At 41.1% G+C, this 21,876-nt stretch overlaps 1 protein-coding gene across 7 annotated transcripts in view; it reads left to right on the top strand.

Annotated features, from left to right (window-relative positions):
• Positions 1-21,876, top strand: part of SETX (senataxin) — a 99,926-nt gene that overhangs the window by 12,950 nt on the left and 65,100 nt on the right. For all 7 annotated transcript variants that reach the window (XM_031654671.1, XM_017949528.3, XM_009187956.4 and 4 more), the window contains 6 exons: positions 2,313-2,422; positions 8,776-8,995; positions 10,551-10,670; positions 14,377-14,548; positions 14,686-14,773; positions 15,330-19,514. In XM_031654671.1, coding sequence (XP_031510531.1) covers positions 2,313-2,422; positions 8,776-8,995; positions 10,551-10,670; positions 14,377-14,548; positions 14,686-14,773; positions 15,330-19,514 — 4,895 coding nt within the window. The remainder of the gene's footprint in view (positions 1-2,312; positions 2,423-8,775; positions 8,996-10,550; positions 10,671-14,376; positions 14,549-14,685; positions 14,774-15,329; positions 19,515-21,876) is intronic.

Below are 21,876 nucleotides of genomic sequence, written 5' to 3'. Positions count from 1 at the left end.
AGCCACCGCGCCCGGCCTTGAGGGGGTAAGGTATAAAATTACCCCTGGTTGGGAAATGCTATTCTGTGGTAATTTTCATTAACCACCATGGCATGGCTTATTATAACTGTCTAGATTTTGGTTGTTGATATTTGTAGTTCATAATATGAATCTCTTGAAAGTAAAGACGTTTCCCTAACCTATCAAATCTAACAATACCTTTTTTTTTTTTTTAAGAGTCTCACTGTCACCCAGGCTGGAGTGCAGTGGCACGATCTTGGCTCATGACACCCTCCGCCTCCTGGATTTAAGCGATTCTCCTGCCTCAGCCTCCTGAGCAGCTGGGACTACAGGCGCCCGCCACCACGCCTGGCTCACTTTTTGTATTTTTAGTAGAGACAGGGTTTCGCCATGTTGGCCAGGCTGGTCTCAATCTCCTGACCTCAAGCGATCTGCCCACCTCGGCCTCCTAAAGTGCTGAGATTATAGGTGTGAGCCAGCAGGCCTGGCCCAAAATAACAATACTAAAATCTAGTTCATTTTCATATTTTCCCAATAGTTGCAAAATGTGTTTTTGGCTGATTTGCTTAAATTAGAATCTAGTCAGGGACCACACAGTGCATTTGGTACATAGTTCTTTTAATTCAAAACAGTCCTTCTCAGCCTCGGCAGCATAGCAATACCCTCCCTCCCCCATCTCTACAAAAAAAAAAATTTAGCTGGATGTGATGGCACATGCCTGTATTCCTAGGTACTCAGGAGGCTAAGGTGGGAGGATCATTTGTGCCCAGGAGGTTGAGCCTGTGGTGAGCCATGAGCACACCACTGTACTTCATTCTGGGCAACAGCGCAAGACCCTGTCTCTAAAAAACCCAAAAACAATCTTTGTTGACCCTTGAACTGTGCAGATCCTGTCATACATGGATCTTTTTTCAACCAAAGTGGAATCAAAAATACAGTATTTATGGGTTACAAAACCCACATCTCTGGAGGGTCGACTTTAGGTATATGCTGGTTTCTCAGGGCCAACTGCAGGACTCAGCTGTGTGTGGTGTGGATTTTGGTACCCTGGAACCAAACCCCTGCACATGCCAACTGTGTACAGAAACCAACTTGTGCCCTCATCTTTTTTTTGGCCATGAGTCTGACTTGTTGGGGGAGGCCATATATTTGCCCTGTAGAATAACACACTTTATGGATTTTTCTGATTTCTTTCCTGTACTGTTATTTATCTTGTTTATTTACTGTATTTTCAGTAAACTGAAAAGTAGATCTAAAAGTGCGAGTCAGTTTTGTCTAAACCAATAAATTCGAAGTAACTAGATTTGAAAATTCTAAGATTTTTTTCAAGTATTAAAGAATATCCATAAAAGTATATGTTTGGCTTTTTTGTTTTTTTTGCAAATCGAACACATTTGTGTAGCCAGCATCCAGATCAAAAATCAAAACATTATCAACATCCCAGGAGCGCCCTTCGTGCTTTTCTAATCCCCAAAGCCAGCCAGTGCCCCTAGTGAAAAAACTATATTATTGGAAATAAGAAATGATAATTTTTTTTGAAATTTTACAGTTAAAGTTGATTCATCTGAAAGGGTAAATGGATTGTTCAGTAAATGAGAATGGGACAGCTAGTCGCTTAGGGGTAAAGCTGACTTTGTTCCTTATTTTTGTGTCAGATAAAGTCTAGGTGGATCAAAACATAAAATACAAATGGAATTGGACTTACAACCATATGGTTACAGGTCCTTTATACATTCCCTATGGAGATAATTATCCTAAGTGTAAATAAACAGATACAATCTTTTTTTTTTTTTTTTGGAGACAGTTTTGCTCTTGTTGCTTAGGCTGGAGTGCAATGGCACGATGTTGGCTCTCCACAGCCTCCACCTCCTGAGTTCAAGCGATTCTCCCGCCTCAGCCTCCTGAGTAGCTGGGATTACAGGCATGCGCCACCGTGCCTGGCTAATTTTGTATTTTTAGTAGAGATGGGGTTTCTGCATGTTGGTCAGTCGAACTACTGACCTCGGGTGATCTGCCCACCTTGGCCTCTCAAAGTGCTGGGATTACAGGCGTGAGCCACCACACCCGGCAAAAAAGGGATCTATTCTAATAAGATCAGAATAATTTCCAAGAACACGCTATGACCAACTGATTTAGCTTGTCAGATAGGTAAATATTGTTCCTGCATTTACAATATAAGCATTTTTATGCCTCAATTTGGAAAAAAAAAAAGCAAATTTTTATTTATTTACAGAATAACCCCAGGAACCTAATTTAGGTAATCTTGATAAGATGATAAGATTTATATATTTTACTTATTTTTTTCCTTTTAGACGAGTTATGTGTTGAAGCACTTTGTCGGATGGAACAAGCCAATTGCTCCTTTCAGGTGTTTGACAAACATCCAGGGATCTATTTGTTTTTGGTCCATCCCAATGATATGGTGAGTATGAGTGTTGGGTGATAGAAGGATATATTGTACTTTTGTACCTATAGATAGCTATAATAGAGGTTTTTGGTGCAGATTTTGTTTAAAATGTTTGCTAAAATTTTTCTTGTTCTAAAATTTACTGCAGTTAAGTAGAGGGTGTTGTGGGGTCAAAGAAGAGGGGATCTGAGAGGGTAGGGGATACTTACCGACAGGTGATGCTTGAGCTTAAAAGGCAAACGAGGCTGGGCGCAGTGGCTCACGCCCGTAATCCCAGCACTTTGGGAGGCCGAGGCGGGTAGATCACAAGGTCAGGAGATCAAGACCATCCTGGCTAACACGATGAAACCCCGTCTCTACTAAAAATACAAAAAGTTAGCCGGGCGTAGTGGCGGGCGCCTGTAGTCCCAGCTACTCAGGAGGCTGAGACAGGAGAATGGCGTGAATCGGGGAGGCGGAGCTTGCAGTGAGCTGAGATTGCGCCACTGCACTCCAGCCTGGGCGACAGAGTGAGACTCCATCTCAAAAAAAAAGACGAGTGGAAATAACTTGATGTTCTTTTACTATGTTGAATTGAACTCAAGAAGATCTCTTCTCTTGACGTCTCACCTGCTTGTCCCACTGCAAACACGTGGAGATACCGGTTAAAACATTTGAAAAGTTATTTTACTCATAGATGAGAATTAAAACAAGGGAAGGTAGGGACGGGGACTGGGAAATTCTGGTGCTAGAAGTGAAGAAGGACAAAAGCCAGAACAGTGAGCAGGAATAGAAGCAGGTAGCATTGAAACCTGACATAGCCCTATGGCTAAGGTTTGAGATCTTGTCACCTTTTGTGGTAAGACAGTCTGTACTTCAGGTGTCATGCCTTATGCCACCTAGAACTGAGTGACTACTTTAAGCCAGTAGCCAGGAAGGGCTGCTCTGCCAATGTAAAGCAAGAAAAATGATTTTTTTTTTAAAAAAGCATGGTAATGGGATTGTCAGTCAAGTCTCTAATGGTGAATTTCAGTTTCCTCTGGGCCAAACACATACCAATGATATAAAAAAATAGAAAAGGAGGAAATTAAAGAGGTATAATCACTTTCCTCCAAAGGAAAACTTACTTCTGTGGACCAGCAATAGAACAGAAACCTAAAGTAGTAAGTGAGTGGAAACCTGTAGGCCTGGGTGGCAGTGGGTAGCTGGGGATTCAGCTTGTGCAGGACAGCAGGAATTAGAAGTATACTCCAGGCAAGGCAAAGAACCAAAGCCAAACTCCGCACTCCAAAAAAGGGGCGGATGGGGGTGCTCCTCTGCCTGTGAAAGAAGGTTGCCAAAGTATTAAAAAGGTTCACTGGCTTTTTAAAAGCTGTGTACATATGGAGGAAGCAGGTCTGGTCTTGTAACCAGGGCCTGGGCCAAGTACTTGCAGCCTTGGTGACCGAGTCTACCTAGTCCTTAGGTGACCAAAGGTTGGGAGTCCTGGGCTGCTGATAGTAGACCTAGTTCTGGAGCAGGACTCTGAAGGATGGATAGAGACCAGCCCAAATTTACATTTAGGAAGGGGAGGGATAGTGGTAGGAGGGACACAGAATTCCTCCCTGTCAGATGAGCTTGCAAACCAAATCCCTGAAACATGTGAAGAAAGCGTGTGCTCTGACAGAGAATGAAGACCAGCGCTATCGGTCCTTTCCCTAGGTTTAACTCTAGAGGAACTTGAAAGAGAAAATGGAGAACATTGAGAGAAACTCTGAGTTGACAAGGGCTGGTTTATTTAAAACAATTTTTTTTATTACTGTTTTTTAGTTTTTGAGACGGAGTCTTGCTCTGTTGCCCAGGCTGGAAGTAGAGAAAGGGTTTCACCAGGTTGGCCAGGCTAGTCTCGAACTCCTAACCTCAAATGATGCACCTACCCTGGCCTCCGAAAGTGCTGGGATTACAGGTGTGAGCCACCACGTCCAGCTGACAAGGGCTGTTTTGAAAGGTGAATGTGGGAGATGGGGAAGAGAACATCCTTAGTTTGTGAATTCCTTTTCACTCTGGGGTATTGGGTCCTATCAGGGAGTACCTGTGGGAGGTACTATGGAATTATCTCTGAGAGCATTCTCCTACAGCCCGAGAATAAAATGGGCTGTGGGAGAATAAAGTAGAAAAGGAACTATTAAGGTTCTGCTTCCAGTTCTCCTTCACCATTGCCTTAGATGAATAAAACCTGCATCCAAATCTGTTCTCAACTAAAAGATCTGATCCAGCTGAAGGTAGGATTGAAATCAGGACAGTGGATAACCCCTGATGTTTGTGAGGCACTGAGACAAGCAGGTGGAGACCAATTAACCGCTGATGATTGCTTCAGTATCATCCCCTCTCAACCCCAGGACTTGGGGGATTATGGCCCAGTAGTGTCTTCTAATGCTGCTTCTCCCTGGGAGTGATCACTCATGTCAGTGAGTGAGTACGTTTTTCTGGCTTGGATTTTATCCACCACTCAGCTCTGAATTGATTGGGCATAAGCCAGTCTGGAGTCTGGCCTTCCACAGGCACCGCCTGACAGGAGCCAGTACCCCAGAGTGAAAGGGAATTCACAAACTAAAAATAATAGACACATGAGAAACATAAAGATTTCAGTAGAAGCTGATATATTAGAACACTTGTACAGTAAACTTAAAATTATTATAGTAAACGTGCTAGAAGAAATACGGGAAGATACTAAGGTGAAATGAGAACTAGAAAACGTGAGAACCAACAAACCTGCACATTGTGCACATGTACCCTAGAACTTAAAGTATAATAAAAAAAAAAAAAAAAAGAAAATGTGAGAACCAAGCCAAGTTGTTGTAAGATTGAAAAATGAGATATTTAGGAGACTTCAGGAGATGGGATAAATAATACAGTGGGTACAGCCAAGAGAACTGAATTAGAAGACCAGGTTGGCAAATCCCTAAGAAGAAAAAAAGAAATAGAAAATATAAAAAGAAAAGCTACAAGATAAATGGAGGGTAGAAGTAGTAGTGTTAACAAAGATGTAAGACGTCCCAGAAAGAGAAAATTAAAAATCAGGACAAAGAAATACTGGAGATAGGGCTGGGCACGGTGGCTCACACATGTAATCCCAGCACTTTGGGAGGCTGAGGTGGGTGAATCATCTGATGCCAGGAGTTCGAGACCAGCCTGGCCAACATGAGGAAACCCTATCTCTACTAATAATACCAAAAAATTAGCCAGGTGTGGTGGTGCATGCCTGTAGTTCCAGCTACCTGGGAGGCTGAGGCAGGAGAATCGCTTGAACCTGGGAGGCAGGGGCTGCAGTGAGCCGAGATAGTGACATTGCACTCCAGCCTGGGCAGCAAGAGCGAAACTCCATCTCACAAAAGGAAAGTTGTACTATATGGGAAGAGAAATTAGATCCCTACCTCATTATCATTCATAATGACAAAATCTGTCTAAAAAACCATAATGAGGTTCAGTTTTCAAACTCCTCGCAGGAAATAGAGGTGTATAGCATTTAGATTGTAAGGTGAGGAAGGTTTGTTTTATTTTTTTGAGACAGGGTCTTGGCCTTGTCACCTAAGCTGGAGTACAGTGACGTGATGACAGCTTACTATAATCTCTGCCTCCCAGGCTCAAGCATTTCACCAAAATCTCCTGCCTTGGTCACCATGCCCAGCTAATTTTTTGTAGAGATGGGGTTTTGCTGTGTTGCCTAGGCTGGTTTCGAACTCCTGGGCTCAAGTGCCCTGGCATCTCCCAAAGTGTTGAGATTACATGCGTGAGTCACCACGCCTGGTCTGAGGAAGGGTTTTGTAAGAACGAAAGCATTAATTATGAAAGGAAAGTTGATGAACTTGACTATATTAAAATGAAAAGTTATTGTTTCTCAAACAACACCATTAAGAGAGTGAAAATACTAGTTAAAAATTGGGAAAAGGGCTGGGCATGGTGGCTCATGCTCGAAAGCCCAGTACTTTGGGAAACCAGGGCCGGAGGATTGCTGGACGCCAAGAATTCAAGACCAGCCTGAGCAACATAGCAGGAACCTATCTTTACAAAAAAAATTTTTTTTATTAGCTGGGCATGGCGCTGCACACCTGTAGCTCTAGCTACTCAGTAGGCTAAGGTGGGAGGATGGCTTGAGCCCAGGAGGTTGAGGCTGCAGTGAGCCCTGATCATGCTGGCGCACTCCAGCCTGGGCAACACAGTGAGACTCTTTCTCAAAAAAAATTTAAAAATCGGAAGAAGATAATCATATTATTAATAATACAAAAAAAATGGGTGAAGAGCTGAACTGAACAGTCATGTGCCAGAAGAGAAACTACTAATAGCTAATAAATATGTGAAGGAGTGTTTTATATTTAATGATCAGAGAAATAATAAGACCACAATGATACACCATTTTATATTTGTGTGATAGTCTGAGAATACAATTTTGGAGAGGTCATAGATTTGCAAAATCTCTTGTTACTGCTGGTAAGAGGTCTTGTGTTTAGCTGTCATGTCCATTTAGTCCTCTTTAATCTGGAACATTTCATTGTCTTTCATGACAATTACTTTTCTGAAGAACACAGTCATTCCTGCTCTGTCTCTTTTTAAAAAAATAAGTGAGGCTGGGCATGGTGGCTGACGCCTGTAATCCCAGCACTTTGGGAGGCCAAGGTGGGTGGATCACAAGGTCAGGAGTTCGAGATCAGCCTGGCCAGCATGGTGAAACCCCATCTCTACTAAAAATACAAAAGTTAGCTAGGCGTGGTGGTGCACGCCTGTAATCCCAGCTACTTGGGAGGCTGAGGTAGGAGAATGACTTGACCCTGGGAGGCGGAGGTTGCAGTGAGCCGAGATTGTGCCACTACATGCCAGCCTGGGTGACAGAGCAAGACTCCATCTCAAAAAAAAAAAAAAAGGTGTTCCTCACTTTGGGTTTGTCTGATGCTTCCTCATGCATAGGTTCAGGTTATACATTCCCAACTGGAGTACCATGTAAGTGATGTTACTGTCCTTCTCACCTTGTCATATGTAGAGAGAGGCACGCCATATCCTTTGCAACTCATGGTGATGTGAATTTTGAGCTTTCTGTGAAGATGTCCCATTTCTCTACTGTATAATTTCTATCGTTTAGATACTTTAAGACCATGTAAATACTCTGCATTTCACCAAAATCTCCTCCTAAATTTAGCATTCATTCATGTGTCTTGCCTGAACCAGTTTTTCTATCATGATTGCAAGATGGTAATTTCCTAACTCCAGCACTCTCCATGTTTACTAGTTACCGCTTGACATTGATTGTACAATAATCAAGAGCTTTTTTCCCTTCTACCACTTATCAGTAAGAACTCATGGATTCCAAAACTTTTTCAGTAGTTTATAATTTGTTGCTTATGTTGGCATAGAGCTCATGTGGGGGTCTGTGTTTTTCCAACTGTTTGACTACAGTCTGTAGTAAAAAAGTATATGTGTGCCTATATAATGTATTTTGTAAAATAATAGTTTTACTATGAAGGATGCACTCGATATTTTTGTTTTATTTAGTTTATTTTTTCTTAAGGCTGGTTGTGAGCACTAAATTTAATTCATAGCCTCCAAGAAATTTAAAATCACTTCTTTATGCTACATTCTGTTATGGAAAATGATAAACATAAAAGTAGTGAGAATGGTGTAATGAACCCCCCATAATCCATCAGTTAGCTTTATCAATACATAGTCAACATTCCATTCCCCTTTGGATTAGTTTAGAGCAAATCTTAGACATCAGAGCATTTCATCCACAAAATATTTCAGTATGTATTTCTGAAAGGTAAGGACTTAAAAAACCCGAAAAATATTGTTGTATATATATTTTTTGATATGGAGTCTTACTCTGTCGCCCAGGCTGGAGTGCAGTGGTATGATCTTGGCTCACTGCAACCTCTCTCCACCAGGTTCAAACAATTCTCCTGCCTCAGCCTCCCAAGTAGCTGGGACTACAGGAGTGCACCACCATGTCCAGCTAATTTTTTTGTATTTTTAATAGAGACTGGGTTTTGCCATGTTGGCCAGGCTGGTCTTGAACTCCTGACCTCAGGTGATCTGCATGCCTCAGCCTCCCAAAGTGCTGAAATTACAGGTGTAAACCACTGTGCTCGACCAGAAAAATACTATTATTGCATCTAAAAGAATAATTCCTTAATGTTGTGTTGCCAGTCAGTGTTTGAATGAATGGAAAGGATTGTCTCAAACTGTTTATTAGGACTCATATGTTCAAATCAGGATCGAAGAAGGTCTACAGGTTGCGTTAATTAGTATCTCACCTGTCTTTTAAAATCTGCGGAGAATCCTGTTTTCTTATCCATGTTCTTACTGTATGTAGACCATTGTTTTTTGAATTAAGTAATAAACATATTATGTTCTGCGTTTAGGTTCGGCGTTGGGCTATCTTGACTGCAAGAAACTTGGGGAAAGTGGACAGAGATGATTATTATGACTTACAAGAAGTTTTAATTTGCCTTTTTAAAGTCATTGAGTTGGGACTTCTAGAGAGTCCAGACATTTATACTTCTTCTGTCCTAGAGAAGGGTAAACTAATTCTTCTGCCCTCACACATGTATGATACTACCAACTACAAAAGCTATTGGTTAGGTGAGTATTGTTCCTACACTAATATACTTAGTATTTTCATATAGTTCTGCTTTTTGAGACAGAGTCTCACTCCGTTGCCCAGGCTGGAGTGCAGTGGCACCATCTCCACTCACTGCACGCTGCACCACCTCCCAGGTTCTAGCAATTCTCCTGCCTTAGCCTCCTGATTAGCTGTGATTACAGGGGAATGCCACCACACCTGGCTAATTTTTTGTATTTTTAGTAGAGACAGGGTTTCACCATGTTGGCCAGGCTGGTCTTGAACTCCTGACCTCAAGTGATCTGCCCACCCCAGCCTCCTAAAGTGCTGGGATTATAGGCGTGAGTCACCGCGCCCAGCCCTGTAGTTCTTGATTGTCCTAAAAGGGAAGTGTTCTCTTTTGGTAATCTGATAAAACTTGCTAAAGATAGGATTTTATAGTTCCCAGTTCTTATTCTGTCATTAAATTGACTTAACTATTACATACCTTGTTTTAAACAGTATTTATATCCTAGAAACTTTTGTGTAGTAAGAGGTACATTTTCAAGCCCTGGCAAATGAATTGAATCTTGTTTAAGGACACATTTTATTAATAAAATATTAGTGTAATAGTTGGCTTTAAATAGGGTTTGATTGTTAATACTCCTTTTTCAGTGTGTAAAATATTTCCTGGTAGAACTGGGCATGGTGGCGCACGTCTGTAGTCCCAGCAACTTGGGAGGCTGAGGTGGAAGGATCATTTAAGCCCAGGAATTTGAAGCTGCAGTGAGCTAGGATTGTGCCCCTGCACTCCAGCCTGGGTGACAGAGGGAGATCCTGTCTCTTAAAAATATTAAATTTCCTTGGTAGGAAGAATTGTCAGCATTGTTTACAAGTCCTATAGTGGCTCAAAATACTTCTTTTTTTTTTTTTGGAGACGGAGTCTTGCTCTGTTGCCCAGGCTGGAGTGCAGTGGCGCCATCTCGGCTCACTGCAAGCTCTGCCTCCTGGGTTCACACCATTCTCCTGCCTCAGCCTCCCGAGTAGCTGGGACCACAGGCACCCGCCACCACGCCCAGCTAATTTTTTTGTATTTTTAGTAGAGACAGGGTTTCACCGTGTTAGCCAGGATGGTCTCAATCTCCTGATCTCGTGATCTGCCCGCCTCAGCCTCCCAAAGTGCTGGGATTACAGGCATGAGCCACCACGCCCGGCCTCAAAATACTTCTATACCATTTCCTTGATTCCAGATCTTAAGGTCACGTGTCGTAATTGGCAGTGATTTTTTTTTCTTTATTAGTGGTATATGGAGTATGGTACATCTTAAAATTGAAGGCATCTTATATTGATGAGATACAGTTTATATGGTAGTCATCTTAGAAATTGTTTTCTAACCATTTTCTACTTTGACACTTGAATTAGTCTAAAGTTCTGTTACTTGGGAGCAGTTGTGTATGAATATCTGAGACTTAAGTGTTTGAGAAACTAAATACTATCTTGCTTCATCTTCCTGCCTTGTTTTTCTTTTGCAAACTAAACCAGGCATTAGAATAGTATTATTTCATCAATTCAATATAACTCTAAATGATCTTACAGGTATTTGCATGTTGCTGACCATTCTTGAGGAACAAGCCATGGATTCCCTATTGTTGGGCTCAGACAAACAAAATGATTTTATGCAATCGATACTTCACACTATGGAGAGGCAATCAGATGGTAATAAATTTTACTTGCTGAATGTTTTTGAGTATGGTGATGATGATGCACTTTTAAAACGATAGTGTCTTTGCAGGAATTGGTGCATGTTGTGGAGAAAAGAGTTTTTCTGGTTTAGTAATAGATTCAGACTTTTTCGTTTTGTTTTGTTTTTTGATACGGAGTCTTACTCTTGTTGCCCAGGCTGGAGTGCAATGATGGGATGTCAGCTCACTGCAACCTCCACCTCCTGGGTTCAAGAAATTCCCCTTCCTCAATCTCCTAAGTAGCTGGGACTACAGGTGTGCACCAGCACGCCTGGCTGATTTTTTTGTATTTTTAGTAGAGACGGGATTTCACCATGTTGGTCAGGCTGGTCTTGAGCTGTTGACCTCAGGTGATCTGCCTGCCTTGGCCTGCCAAAGCGCTGGGATTACAGGCATGAGTCACCAGTGCTGGGCCCAGATTCAGACTTTTAAATCAGAAAGGACCTTTATAATTTAATTCAGTACCTTCCTTCCATAGAAGAAGGGAAGTTAATCTACTTTTTCATGATGTAAAAGTTGGTGGTAGGATAAATATCAGGACCTCTGGGAGACTCGTTTGTAATGACATTGTGGTTAACATTGTGGGGAAAGCCTTCTCTGTCCCATGATCTCCCTTTGCCTGCCTCTTTGTTTCTCCGTGATTCTCTAATACAGTAACTGCCAGCCACATGTGATTATTAAAACAAATTTAAGTCAGTTAAAATTAAAAATGCAGTTATTTGGTCCCACTAGTCATATTTCAAGGCTCAGTGGCCACACGTGCCTGTACTGTACCCTGTACTGTAAACGGTGCATAGACAGAACATTTCCATGATCACAGAACATTCTCTTGGATATGCTGCTCTAGATAGTCTAGATAATGAGGCCTAAAACTTGTAGTTGTCTTTATTATTAGATCCTGACCTCCTTTTGCTGATGCTTGTATCATGCTAATCATGAAGGATCTGTAATTAAATAAGTGCTTCGAATCTTTTTGAAGTTAATGAATTAATAAAGACCAAGGATACCAGATCCTATGAAAACATAACGAATATAATTTTTCCCCTCATTCTCTTCCCCATGCAACTTGAATGTTGTGTATAAACTCATTTGTGGGAGATTCTGATATAAATATATTGTTATTCTTTTGTTGATAGGGCATATATATATATTTTTTGTTTTGTTTTGTTTTGTTTTTTCTTTTTGAGACCAAGTCTCTCTCTCTCACCCAGGCTGGAGTGCAGTGGTGTAATCTTGGCCAACTGCAGTCTCTGCCTTTGGGTTCAAGCAATTTTCCTGCCTCAGCCTCCCAGGTAGCTGGGATTACAGGTATGCGCCACCATACCTGGCTAATTTTTGTATTTTTAGTAGAGATGGAGTTTCACCACGTTTGCCAGGCTGGTCTTGAACTCCTGGCTTCATGTGATCCACCTGCCTTGGCCTCCCAAAGTGTTAGGATTACAAGCGTGAGCTACCACGCCTGGCCTGTGGCATATATTTTCTTGCTAGATTATATCTGATTAAGGCTATTACTCTTTTGCCAACATTTACTGAGTAAATTGTTCATTTCTTTCCCTTTGCCTAACTACATGTATAATTCTGTCCTTTCTGTTAAGCTAGCTCCCTTATCATCTTAAAAAAAAAAAGCGGCCGGGCACGGTGGCTCAAGCCTGTAATCCCAGCACTTTGGGAGGCTGAGACGGGCGGATCACGAGGTCACAAGATCAAGACCATCCTGGCTAACCCGGTGAAACACCGTCTTTACTAAAAAAAAATACAAAAAACTAGCCGGGCGAGGTGGCGGGCGCCTGTAGTCCTAGCTACTGCGGAGGCTGAGGCAGGAGAATGGTGTGAACCCAGGAGGTGGAGCTTGTAGTGAGCTGAGATCCGGCCATTGCACTCCAGCCTGGGCAACAGAGCGAGACTCCATCTCAAAAAAAAAAGCACCTTTTTTTTTTTCCCTTTTGAGACAGGATCTCACTCTGTCACCCACCCTAGAGTGCAGTGACTCAATCAGGTCTCATTGCAGCCTTAACCTCCCAGGCTCAAGTCATCCTGCTGCCTCTGACTCCCTAGTAGCTGGGACCACAGGCATGTGCCACGTTACCCAGCTCTCACTATGTGGCCTAGGCTGGTCTTGAACTCCTGACCTCAAACAGTCCTCCTGCCTCGGCTTCCCAAAGTGTTGGGATTTACAGGCGTGAGCCACTGAACCCAGCCTCGTCTTCAAAATTTTAATTACCTCTTTGAGAAACTTTTCATAATGGTCTTCACCTAGCCACTTTCTTTCTTGTAAGCTTACTAGACACAGGCACTGTTTCAGATGCGGTGGAGGATAGAAAAATATATAAGAAAGTTCAGATGACTGTGACAAAGTCTGAGAAGTATGAGGGAAGGAAAGTCCCAAGTTCTAGGATGACTTACCAACTAGCAGTAACTGAGTGAATTCCAGCACTTGCCTCAGAAGAGTACTGTAGATGACTGAAGTGGGGGAATGTTTAATATATAGTAGGAGGCATTTAAGCTGAACTTTTAAGGATGAGTAGGATTTTGATAGGTTGTGCTAGAAGCAAGGGCATTCTAGGGCTTATTTTGGAAAAAGGCAGTGATCTATTTTTGCTGTAGATAGTATATGATTACAGGAATATGAAAAATAAAAATGGAAATAAACAATAGATCAGTATCTTTTAAGTTCTTGACTGAGGACTTTGAATTTTCTTGGAAGACATTAGCCTTTGAAGGTGTTTGAGTAGGGCAGTATATTGCTACTGCATATCTAATAGAGAAACAGGAAGTTGGATGAAAAGTAGATAATAGCAAAGCCACGTTGAGATACGGACGGATGAAGAGTGTGTATCTTTGCCTTACTCCTTAGCTAAAGAATTTAGTCATTGACTGGGTGCGGTGGCTCACGTCTGTAATCCCAGCACTTTGGGAGGCCGAGACGGGCGGATCACGAGGTCAGGAGATCGAGACCATCCTGGCTAACATGGTGAAACCCCATCTCTACTAAAACATAGAAAAAATTAGCCGGGCGTGGCGGTGGGCACCTGTAGCCCCAGCTACTGGGGAGGCTGAGGCAGGAGAGCGGCGTGAACCTGGGAGGCGGGGCTTGCAGTGAGCCAAGATCGCGCGACTGCATTCCAGCCTGGGCGACAGAGCAAGACTCCGTCTCCAAAAAAAAAAAAAGATTTTAGTCATTTACACTAACTGCATGACACAAAATTCAGGATCATGCTGAAAGAGAATTTCTTGTGTTGTGGGCTTCATGTAGATCTGTAAATACCAAGTTTCTTTCTCTTTCCTTTATATTTTTTCATCTTCTTTTCTGTTAGTTATTGGAGGATGGGACTACAAAGTTTTGGGAGGGGTTGAGGAGCTAAGTTAGAAAAGGTTGTTTCTGGTGTGGCAAATAGGGTGTGAAAAGATTGTGTTTACCTAGACTGTTCTACTGTTTTCTTGCCCATTAAATAATTTGCCATTAATTTTTTTTTTCAGAAGTATCATGGTATTGCTTGAAAAAAAATCTTGAAAATGTACCTGCTTTTTAAAACCTATGTGTGTCTAAGGATTGGTGGCGTGCTACTTTAAATTATTTGTTGCTTGGCTTTTAGTTTGGTTACTACTCACTAGATAAAGAATGCTTAATTCTCAATGTATTTTAGTATGTTTTTCTAACGATTTGTGCCATTGTATTTCAGATGATAGTGTGGATCCTTTCTGGCCAGCATTACACTGTTTTATGGTGATTCTGGACCGCCTTGGATCTAAGGTCTGGGGTCAGCTTATTGATCCTATTGAGGCATTTCAAACCATTATCAACAATGCAAGCTACAATAGAGAGATCCAACATATACGGAACAGCTCTGTAAGGTTAGTTCAGCTAATGTCAGGATTTATACATCATCTCTGTAAGAAAGTGTGTTCCACTGAATTTCTTAACAAGAGGTGTTTCTGCCTTTTTTTCCCCCCTTAATTTCAGTAATTTCTATTTATTCTTAATATTTAAGGACCAAGTTAGAACCGGAGTCGTATTTGGATGATATGGTGACTTGCAGCCAGATCGTATACAATTATAATCCTGAAAAGACCAAAAAGGTATAAAACACTTTGAAAATGCTATTTTATTGCCTTTGTATTTTGTAGACTATTTTATATAATTTGTTGAGTTGTTGATTTTATGATATGTAGCTGTTCTCAATCTACTACTATGTAAAAGACCTTCTCATTGAACAGCAGATGTATTGTGCATTGGGGAAGATGGACTTCTAACTACAGTGTGTATACTTTGGAAAATTAATTTCTAAGTACATTTAGGGAAGATGGAAAGTTTATGGGGATATACGTGGTATGAGTAGAAATCAAAACTAGCTAGTGGAAAAAAGCTGAGTACATAAAAGTGTTATCAATTTGTCTTTTTATGAAACTTTAACCTCAAAATTCAGTTTATATTTTTAGTTTCTTTGGAGTTAGGTATATTACGATTGTGATATAATTGTATGCCACAATTACACCATTCCATTGTATACCATAATAATGATGTGGTAAACCAAAATAAGAGAGTTGGGAAACATATTTTTCTTAACGACTTGGATGTTGAACCTGTCATAAGTGGTGCTTATTTATCTGAACATCAGCATTTCTTTCCTTTTAGGATTCTGGATGGAGAACAGCCATTTGCCCAGATTATTGTCCTAACATGTATGAAGAAATGGAAACATTAGCCAGTGTGCTTCAGTCAGATATTGGTCAAGACATGCGTGTTCATAACAGCACATTTCTGTGGTTCATCCCTTTTGTCCAGTCCCTCATGGATCTTAAGGATTTGGGTGTGGCTTACATAGTAGAGGTTGTTCATCATCTGTACTCTGAAGTCAAAGATGTCCTCAACCAAACAGATGCCATGTGTGACAAAGTCACTGAATTTTTTCTTCTAATTTTGGTATCAGTGATTGAACTGCATAGAAATAAAAAATGTTTGCATTTGCTGTGGGTAAGTTCCCAGCAATGGGTAGAAGCTGTCGTCAAATGTGCCAAGCTTCCTACCACTGCATTTACACGGAGTTCTGAGAAATCATCTGGAAATTGCTCCAAAGGAACACCAATGATATCATCACTGTCGTTGCATTCCATGCCATCTAACTCTGTACAACTTGCTTGTGTGCAGCTGATTAGAAGTCTCCTTAAAGAAGGTTATCAGCTTGGGCAGCAATCTCTTTGCAAGCGATTCTGGGATAAACTCAACTTATTCCTTAGAGGAAATTTATCTCTAGGTTGGCAGTTGACTAGTCAGGAAACCCACGAGCTACAAACTTGTTTAAAGCAAATTATTAGAAACATAAAATTCAAAGCACCTCCATGTAACACTTTTGTGGATCTGACTTCTACATGTAAAACCTCTCCTGCATCTTATAATAAAGAAGAAAGTGAACAAATAGGGAAGAAGTCTAGAAGAGATATGCATTGTTTGGAAGCTTCCAGCCCAACATTTTCTAAAGAACCAATGAAAGCGCAAGACAGTGTACTGATCAAAGCAGATAACACTATAGAAGGTGACAATGATAAGCAAAATTATATAAAGGATGTGAAACTAGAAGACCAGCTCTCAGCTGGGTCATGCTTAAAGCAGAGTAGTGAAAACATTTTTACTGAAAGAGCTGAAGATGAAATTAAAATAAGTACAAGGAAGCAGAAGTCTGTAAGAGAGAACTCCTCATATACACCAGAGGATTGTACTTCAAGAAATGGTCCAGAAAGGGGATGTGACAGAGGAATAATAGTATCAACACGTTTGTTGACTGATTCTAGCACTGATGCTTTGGAAAAAGTGTCCACATCAAATGAAGATTTCTCTTTAAAGGATGATGCTCTTGCTAAAACCTCAAAACGAAAAACTAAGGTACAGAAAGATGAAATCTGTGCAAAGTTATCACATGTAATAAAGAAGCAACACAGGAAGAGTACTTTGGTCAATAATACTATCAATTTAGACGAAAATTTGACTGTATCTAACGTTGAGCGTTTCTATTCAAGGAAAGATACAGGAGTTCAGAAAGGAGATGGTTTCATACACAATCTTTCTTTAGACCCTAGTGGTGTTCTGGATGATAATAAGAATGGAGAACAAAAATCTCAAAACAATTTATTGCCAGAAGAGAAGCAATTAAAGAATGAAGAGTTAGATATTTTCTATTCCCATGAAAACAATTGTGAAATACAGGAATTTCATGTTGATGATAAAGATTCGATCCCCTTTACAGAAATGGCCAATACTTTAGAGAAGAAATCATCTTCCTTTAAAGATCTTATGACTGTACCTGAATCAAGAGATGAGGCGATGAGTAATAGTACCAATGTGATTTATTCTAACTTGACAAGAGAACAGGCCCCTGGCATCAGTCCTAAATCTGACACCTTAACAGATTCTCAGATAGACAGAGACCTTCACAAATTATCTTTACTAGCTCAAGCCAGTGTTATCACGTTTCCGTCTGATTCCCCTCAGAACTCATCCCAGCTACAAAGGAAAGGAAAAGAAGATAAAAGATGTTTCACAGCTAACCAAAATAATGTTGGCGATGCCTCCCGTGGACAGGTGATTATTATTTCAGATTCTGATGATGATGATGATGATGAAAGAATCCTGAGTCTTGAGAAACTCACTAAACAGGACAAAAGATGCCTTGAGAAGGAACGTCCAGAGCAGCACATTTCAACAGTCAAGGAGGAAAAGAATCCAATAAAGGAAGAAAAGACGAAGTCTCTTTTTCAGTTTGAGGAATCTGATTCTCAGTGTTTTGAGTTTGAAAGTGCATCTGAAGTGTTTTCCGTTTGGCAAGATCATCTAGACAATAATAATTCAGTTCAAGATGGTGAGAAAAAATGTTTGACTCCTATAGCCAATACCACAAATGGTCAGGATTGTACAGATTATGTATCTGAAGTTGTTAAAAAAGGGGCAGAGGGTATTGAAGAACACGCAAGACCACAGAGCAGTCATGTTTCTGTTGAGGAATTTTGTGAAATTGAAGTAAAAAAGCCTAAGAGAAAACGATCTGAAAAACCAATTCCTGAAGATCCTGTGAGGCCTTCATCTTCTGTCGGAAATGAGGGCCAGTCTGATATTAATAAGAGAGGTCTTATTGGAAATGATTTTAAAAGTATAGATAGAAGGACTAGAACTCCCAATTCAAGTATTCAGAGAACCACTACGGTTTCACAAAAGAAATCTTCAAAGCTTTGTACTTATACAGAACCCGTCAGGAAAGTTCCAGTTTCTAAGACCCCTAAGAAAACTCATTCGGATGCCAAAAAAGGACAGAATAGAAGTTCAAATTACCTCAGTTGTAGGACAACTCCTGCTATAGTGCCACCAAAGAAATTTCGTCAGTGTCCTGAACCAACTTCAACAGTGGAGAAACTTGGCCTGAAAAAGGGTCCTCGTAGGGCATTTGAGTTGTCCCAGCGATCTTTGGATTATGTAGCTCAGTTACGTGATCATGGCAAAACTGTTGGAGTAGTTGATACTCGAAAAAAGACTAAATTAATTTCTCCTCAGAACCTGTCTGTCAGAAATAATAAGAAACTGCTGACTAGTCAAGAACTTCAGATGCAAAGGCAGATCAGACCCAAATCACAAAAAAATAGACAAAGACTTTCTGATTGTGAAAGTACAGATACTTCAAGAGCAGGGCCTCATACAGCACAGAATTCTGACTTACTTGTACCAGAATCTGATAGGTCAGATTATGATTGTACAGGAGGAACTGAGGTACTTGCCAACAGTAATGAAAAACAGTTAATAAAATGCATGCCTTCTGAACCAGAAACCATAAAAGCAAAACATGGGTCTCCAGCGACTGATGGTGCTTGCCCTTTGAACCAATGTGATTCTATAGTGTTAAATGGAACGGTACCAACAAGTGAAGTAATTGTTTGTACTTCAGAGGACCCTCTGGGGGGAGGTGATCCGACAGCACATCATACAGAAATGGCAACTTTGAACGAGGGAGAGCCTGACTCCAGCAGTGATATAGAGGAAGATAACTTGTTTTTAACACAAAATGATCCTGAAGATATGGATTTATGTTCACAAATGGAGAATGACAATTATAAATTCATTGAACTAATTCATGGAAAAGATACAGTTCAGGTTGAAGAAGATTCTGTAAGTCAGCCTCAGTTGGAATCTTTGAGTGGCACAAAGTGTAAGTACAAAGATTGTCTTGAAACCACAAAAAACCAGGGTGAATACTGCCCACAACACTCTGAAGTGAAAGCAGCAGATGACGATGTATTTCGTAAACCTGGTTTGCCTCCTTCTGCATCTAAACCTTTGAGACCTACCACTGCTAAGATTTTTAGCTCAAAGAGTACTTCACGAATTGCTGGTCTTTCTAAATCTTTGGAAACTTCTTCAGCACTTTCACCATCTCTAAAAAATAAGTCAAAGGGGATACAGTCAATTTTGAAAGTACCACAGCCAGCTCCCCTCGTAGCTCAGAAGCCAATGGGTGAAATGAAAAATTCGAGCAATGTTCTTCATCCTCAGTCTCCGAATAATTCCAACAGGCAAGGTTGCAAAGTTCCATTTGGTGAAAGCAAATATTTTCCATCTTCCTCTCCAGTAAACGTTCTCTTGTCATCACAGTCTGTCTCTGACACCTTCATTAAAGAGGTCTTAAAATGGAAATATGAAATGTTTTTGAACTTTGATCAGTGTGGGCCCCCTGCAAGTCTTTGTCAGTCCATCTCAAGACCTGTGCCTGTCAGATTTCACAATTATGGAGATTATTTTAATATTTTTTTCCCTTTGGTGGTATTGAATACTTTTGAAACAGTAAGTATGTGTTTCATTTGTATGCCTCTCCAAACTTTTCAAGTTACCTCTTTACCTTGCTGAGTGAAAATGAGAGTGTAGTTCAAAAATCAGCTGGGCATGGTTGCGGGTGCCTGTAATCCCAGCTACTCAGGAGGCTGAGGCAGAGAATTGCTTAAACCCGGGAGACGGAGGTTGCAGTGAGCCGAAGTCGCGCCACTGCTCTCCAACCTGGGCGACAGAGCGAGACTCCATTTCAAAAGAAAAACAAAAAAAAGTATAGTTAAAATAATTGACCTTTTTGATTTAGATACTGCTTTTAGATTTCATGTTGAACAGACATTTGTGCCAGCCACTGTTCTAGATACTGGCAATACAGAAGAAACATTTTTTTTTTGAGATGGAGTTTTGTTCTTGCTGCCCAGGCTGGAGTGCAATGGTGCTATCTCAGCTCACTGCAACCTCCGCTTCCCAGGTTCAAGTGATTCTCCTGCTTCAGCCTCCCAAGTAGCTAAGATTACAGGCATGTGCCACCAGGCCTGGCTAATTTTGTGTTTTTAGTAGAGAAGGGGTTTCACCATGTTAGTCAGGCTGGTCTCGAACTTCTGATTCTGACCTCAGGTGATCCACCAGCCTCGACCTCCCAAAGTGCTGGGATTATGGGCATGAGCCACTGTGCCTGGCTGAAAACACTTAACCCTCTGCTCCTTGGAGCTAATAGACACAACTGGGGGTGCTAATAACATACCAAGTCCAGAGGTAACACTGAAGGAAATGTTTATTGATACACAGGTAAAGGAGGACTTCTCAGAGGAGATAGTTTCTCATCTGCATTTGTTTTGTTTGTAAATAACAGAGACCTCTGCTGTAGTTTTCTTGAGGAGGTAGCAAAGGGTGAATTACATCGAACACAAAGTAGTAGTAATGAATCCTAAATTTCTCTACACATCAGACTTCCCAGTTTCTTTTTTTTTTTGTTGAGACGGAGTCTCACTCTGTTGCCCAGGCTGGAGTGAGTGGTGGTGCGATCTCAGCTTGCTGCAGGCTCCGCCTCCCGGGTTCACACCATTCTCCTGCCTCGCAGCCTCCCGAGTAGCTGAGACTATATGCCACCACGCCTTGCTAATTTTTTGTATCTTTAGTAGAGACTGGTTTTCGCCGTATTAGCCAGCATGGTCTCTATCTTCTGACCTTGTGATCCACCCGCCTTGGCCTCCCATAGTGCTGGGATTACAGGTGTGAGCCGCCGCACCCGGCCCCAGTTTCTTACTCCTCATAGCAGCTGGTCTGTGTAACAGCCTCCCCAACCCCAGCACATCCTATTCTGGTTTTTCTCTCCTTACTCAAGTAGAGTTGACAAACGATAAGATTCCCACTTAAAATTTGAGAAAAACAGCAAAAAATTCTTTAGTGTAAGCATTCAGTTGCGTTTGGAAGGATTTTTGTGTGTGTGTTTTCAAGGCAGGTAAGAGGTGGGAGCAAATTTTTACTTATTCCTTAAAAGAAATATTTGCGAATACAGTAAGACTCTTAAAACTAACAATGTTGAGGTAAATAGTCATGGTTCATTAACTTGATATTTGAGTGCCTAGTGTGTGCCAATTGCTCTTAGAAGTGTGGGAGATGAAGTGGTGAACAAGACAGATGAAGTTTCTTCCTTCTGGAAGTGACCATTTCAGATTGAGATAAAGACTCTAGTATGATCTAGAACGAAGGGGACAGGACACTTTCTGGAGAGATCAGATACCTCTATGAGCAGATGATATTTACACTGAGACCCAAGTGACTGGGAGTTAACTGTGGGAAGTATGTTCAGGCAGAGTGGAGTGCAAAGACAGTCTGGTAACAGTAAGATTGGAGTGTTGGAGAAGGAAGTGTAATGTACAAAGGGACAAGTCTACTACAAAAGAAGGGAAGTGAGTTGTTAATGCTGTACCTGGTGAGATAAATGGCTTTTATATAGCTTGAGTCAGTGTATCTTCATAAATGTGCTTTATGTTTAATCTTTTGATCAATTTGTGCCCCAAATTTTAGCCATTGTTGAGAGTTGCTTTATTATTTTTCTTTTTTCCTAAGGTACTTTTGTTTTAGCAGGAGTTGCTTTATTTTCGCTGGAAAGCACTAAATTGCTTAGAAGCCATTCATAACCCTATGAGGGATAGACACATACTTTTATTTCCTGAGTTAAAGGTACTTATTAAGATTTATTTTCTTCAGGACATTTTTGTAGTCTCAGCTTTTTTTTTTTTTTTTTTTTTTGAGACGGAGTCTCGCTCTGCTGCCCAGGTTGGAGTGCAGTGGCCAGATCTCAGCTCACTGCAAGCTCTGCCTCCCGGGTTTACGCCGTTCTCCTGCCTCAGCCTCATAGCATGTGCAGCCTCAG

Source organism: Papio anubis, chromosome 13 (assembly GCF_008728515.1).
Source record: "Papio anubis isolate 15944 chromosome 13, Panubis1.0, whole genome shotgun sequence".
Lineage (NCBI taxonomy): Eukaryota > Metazoa > Chordata > Mammalia > Primates > Cercopithecidae > Papio > Papio anubis.
Note: the sequence above shows the minus strand (reverse complement) of the source record. Positions and strands in the feature narration are given on the sequence as shown.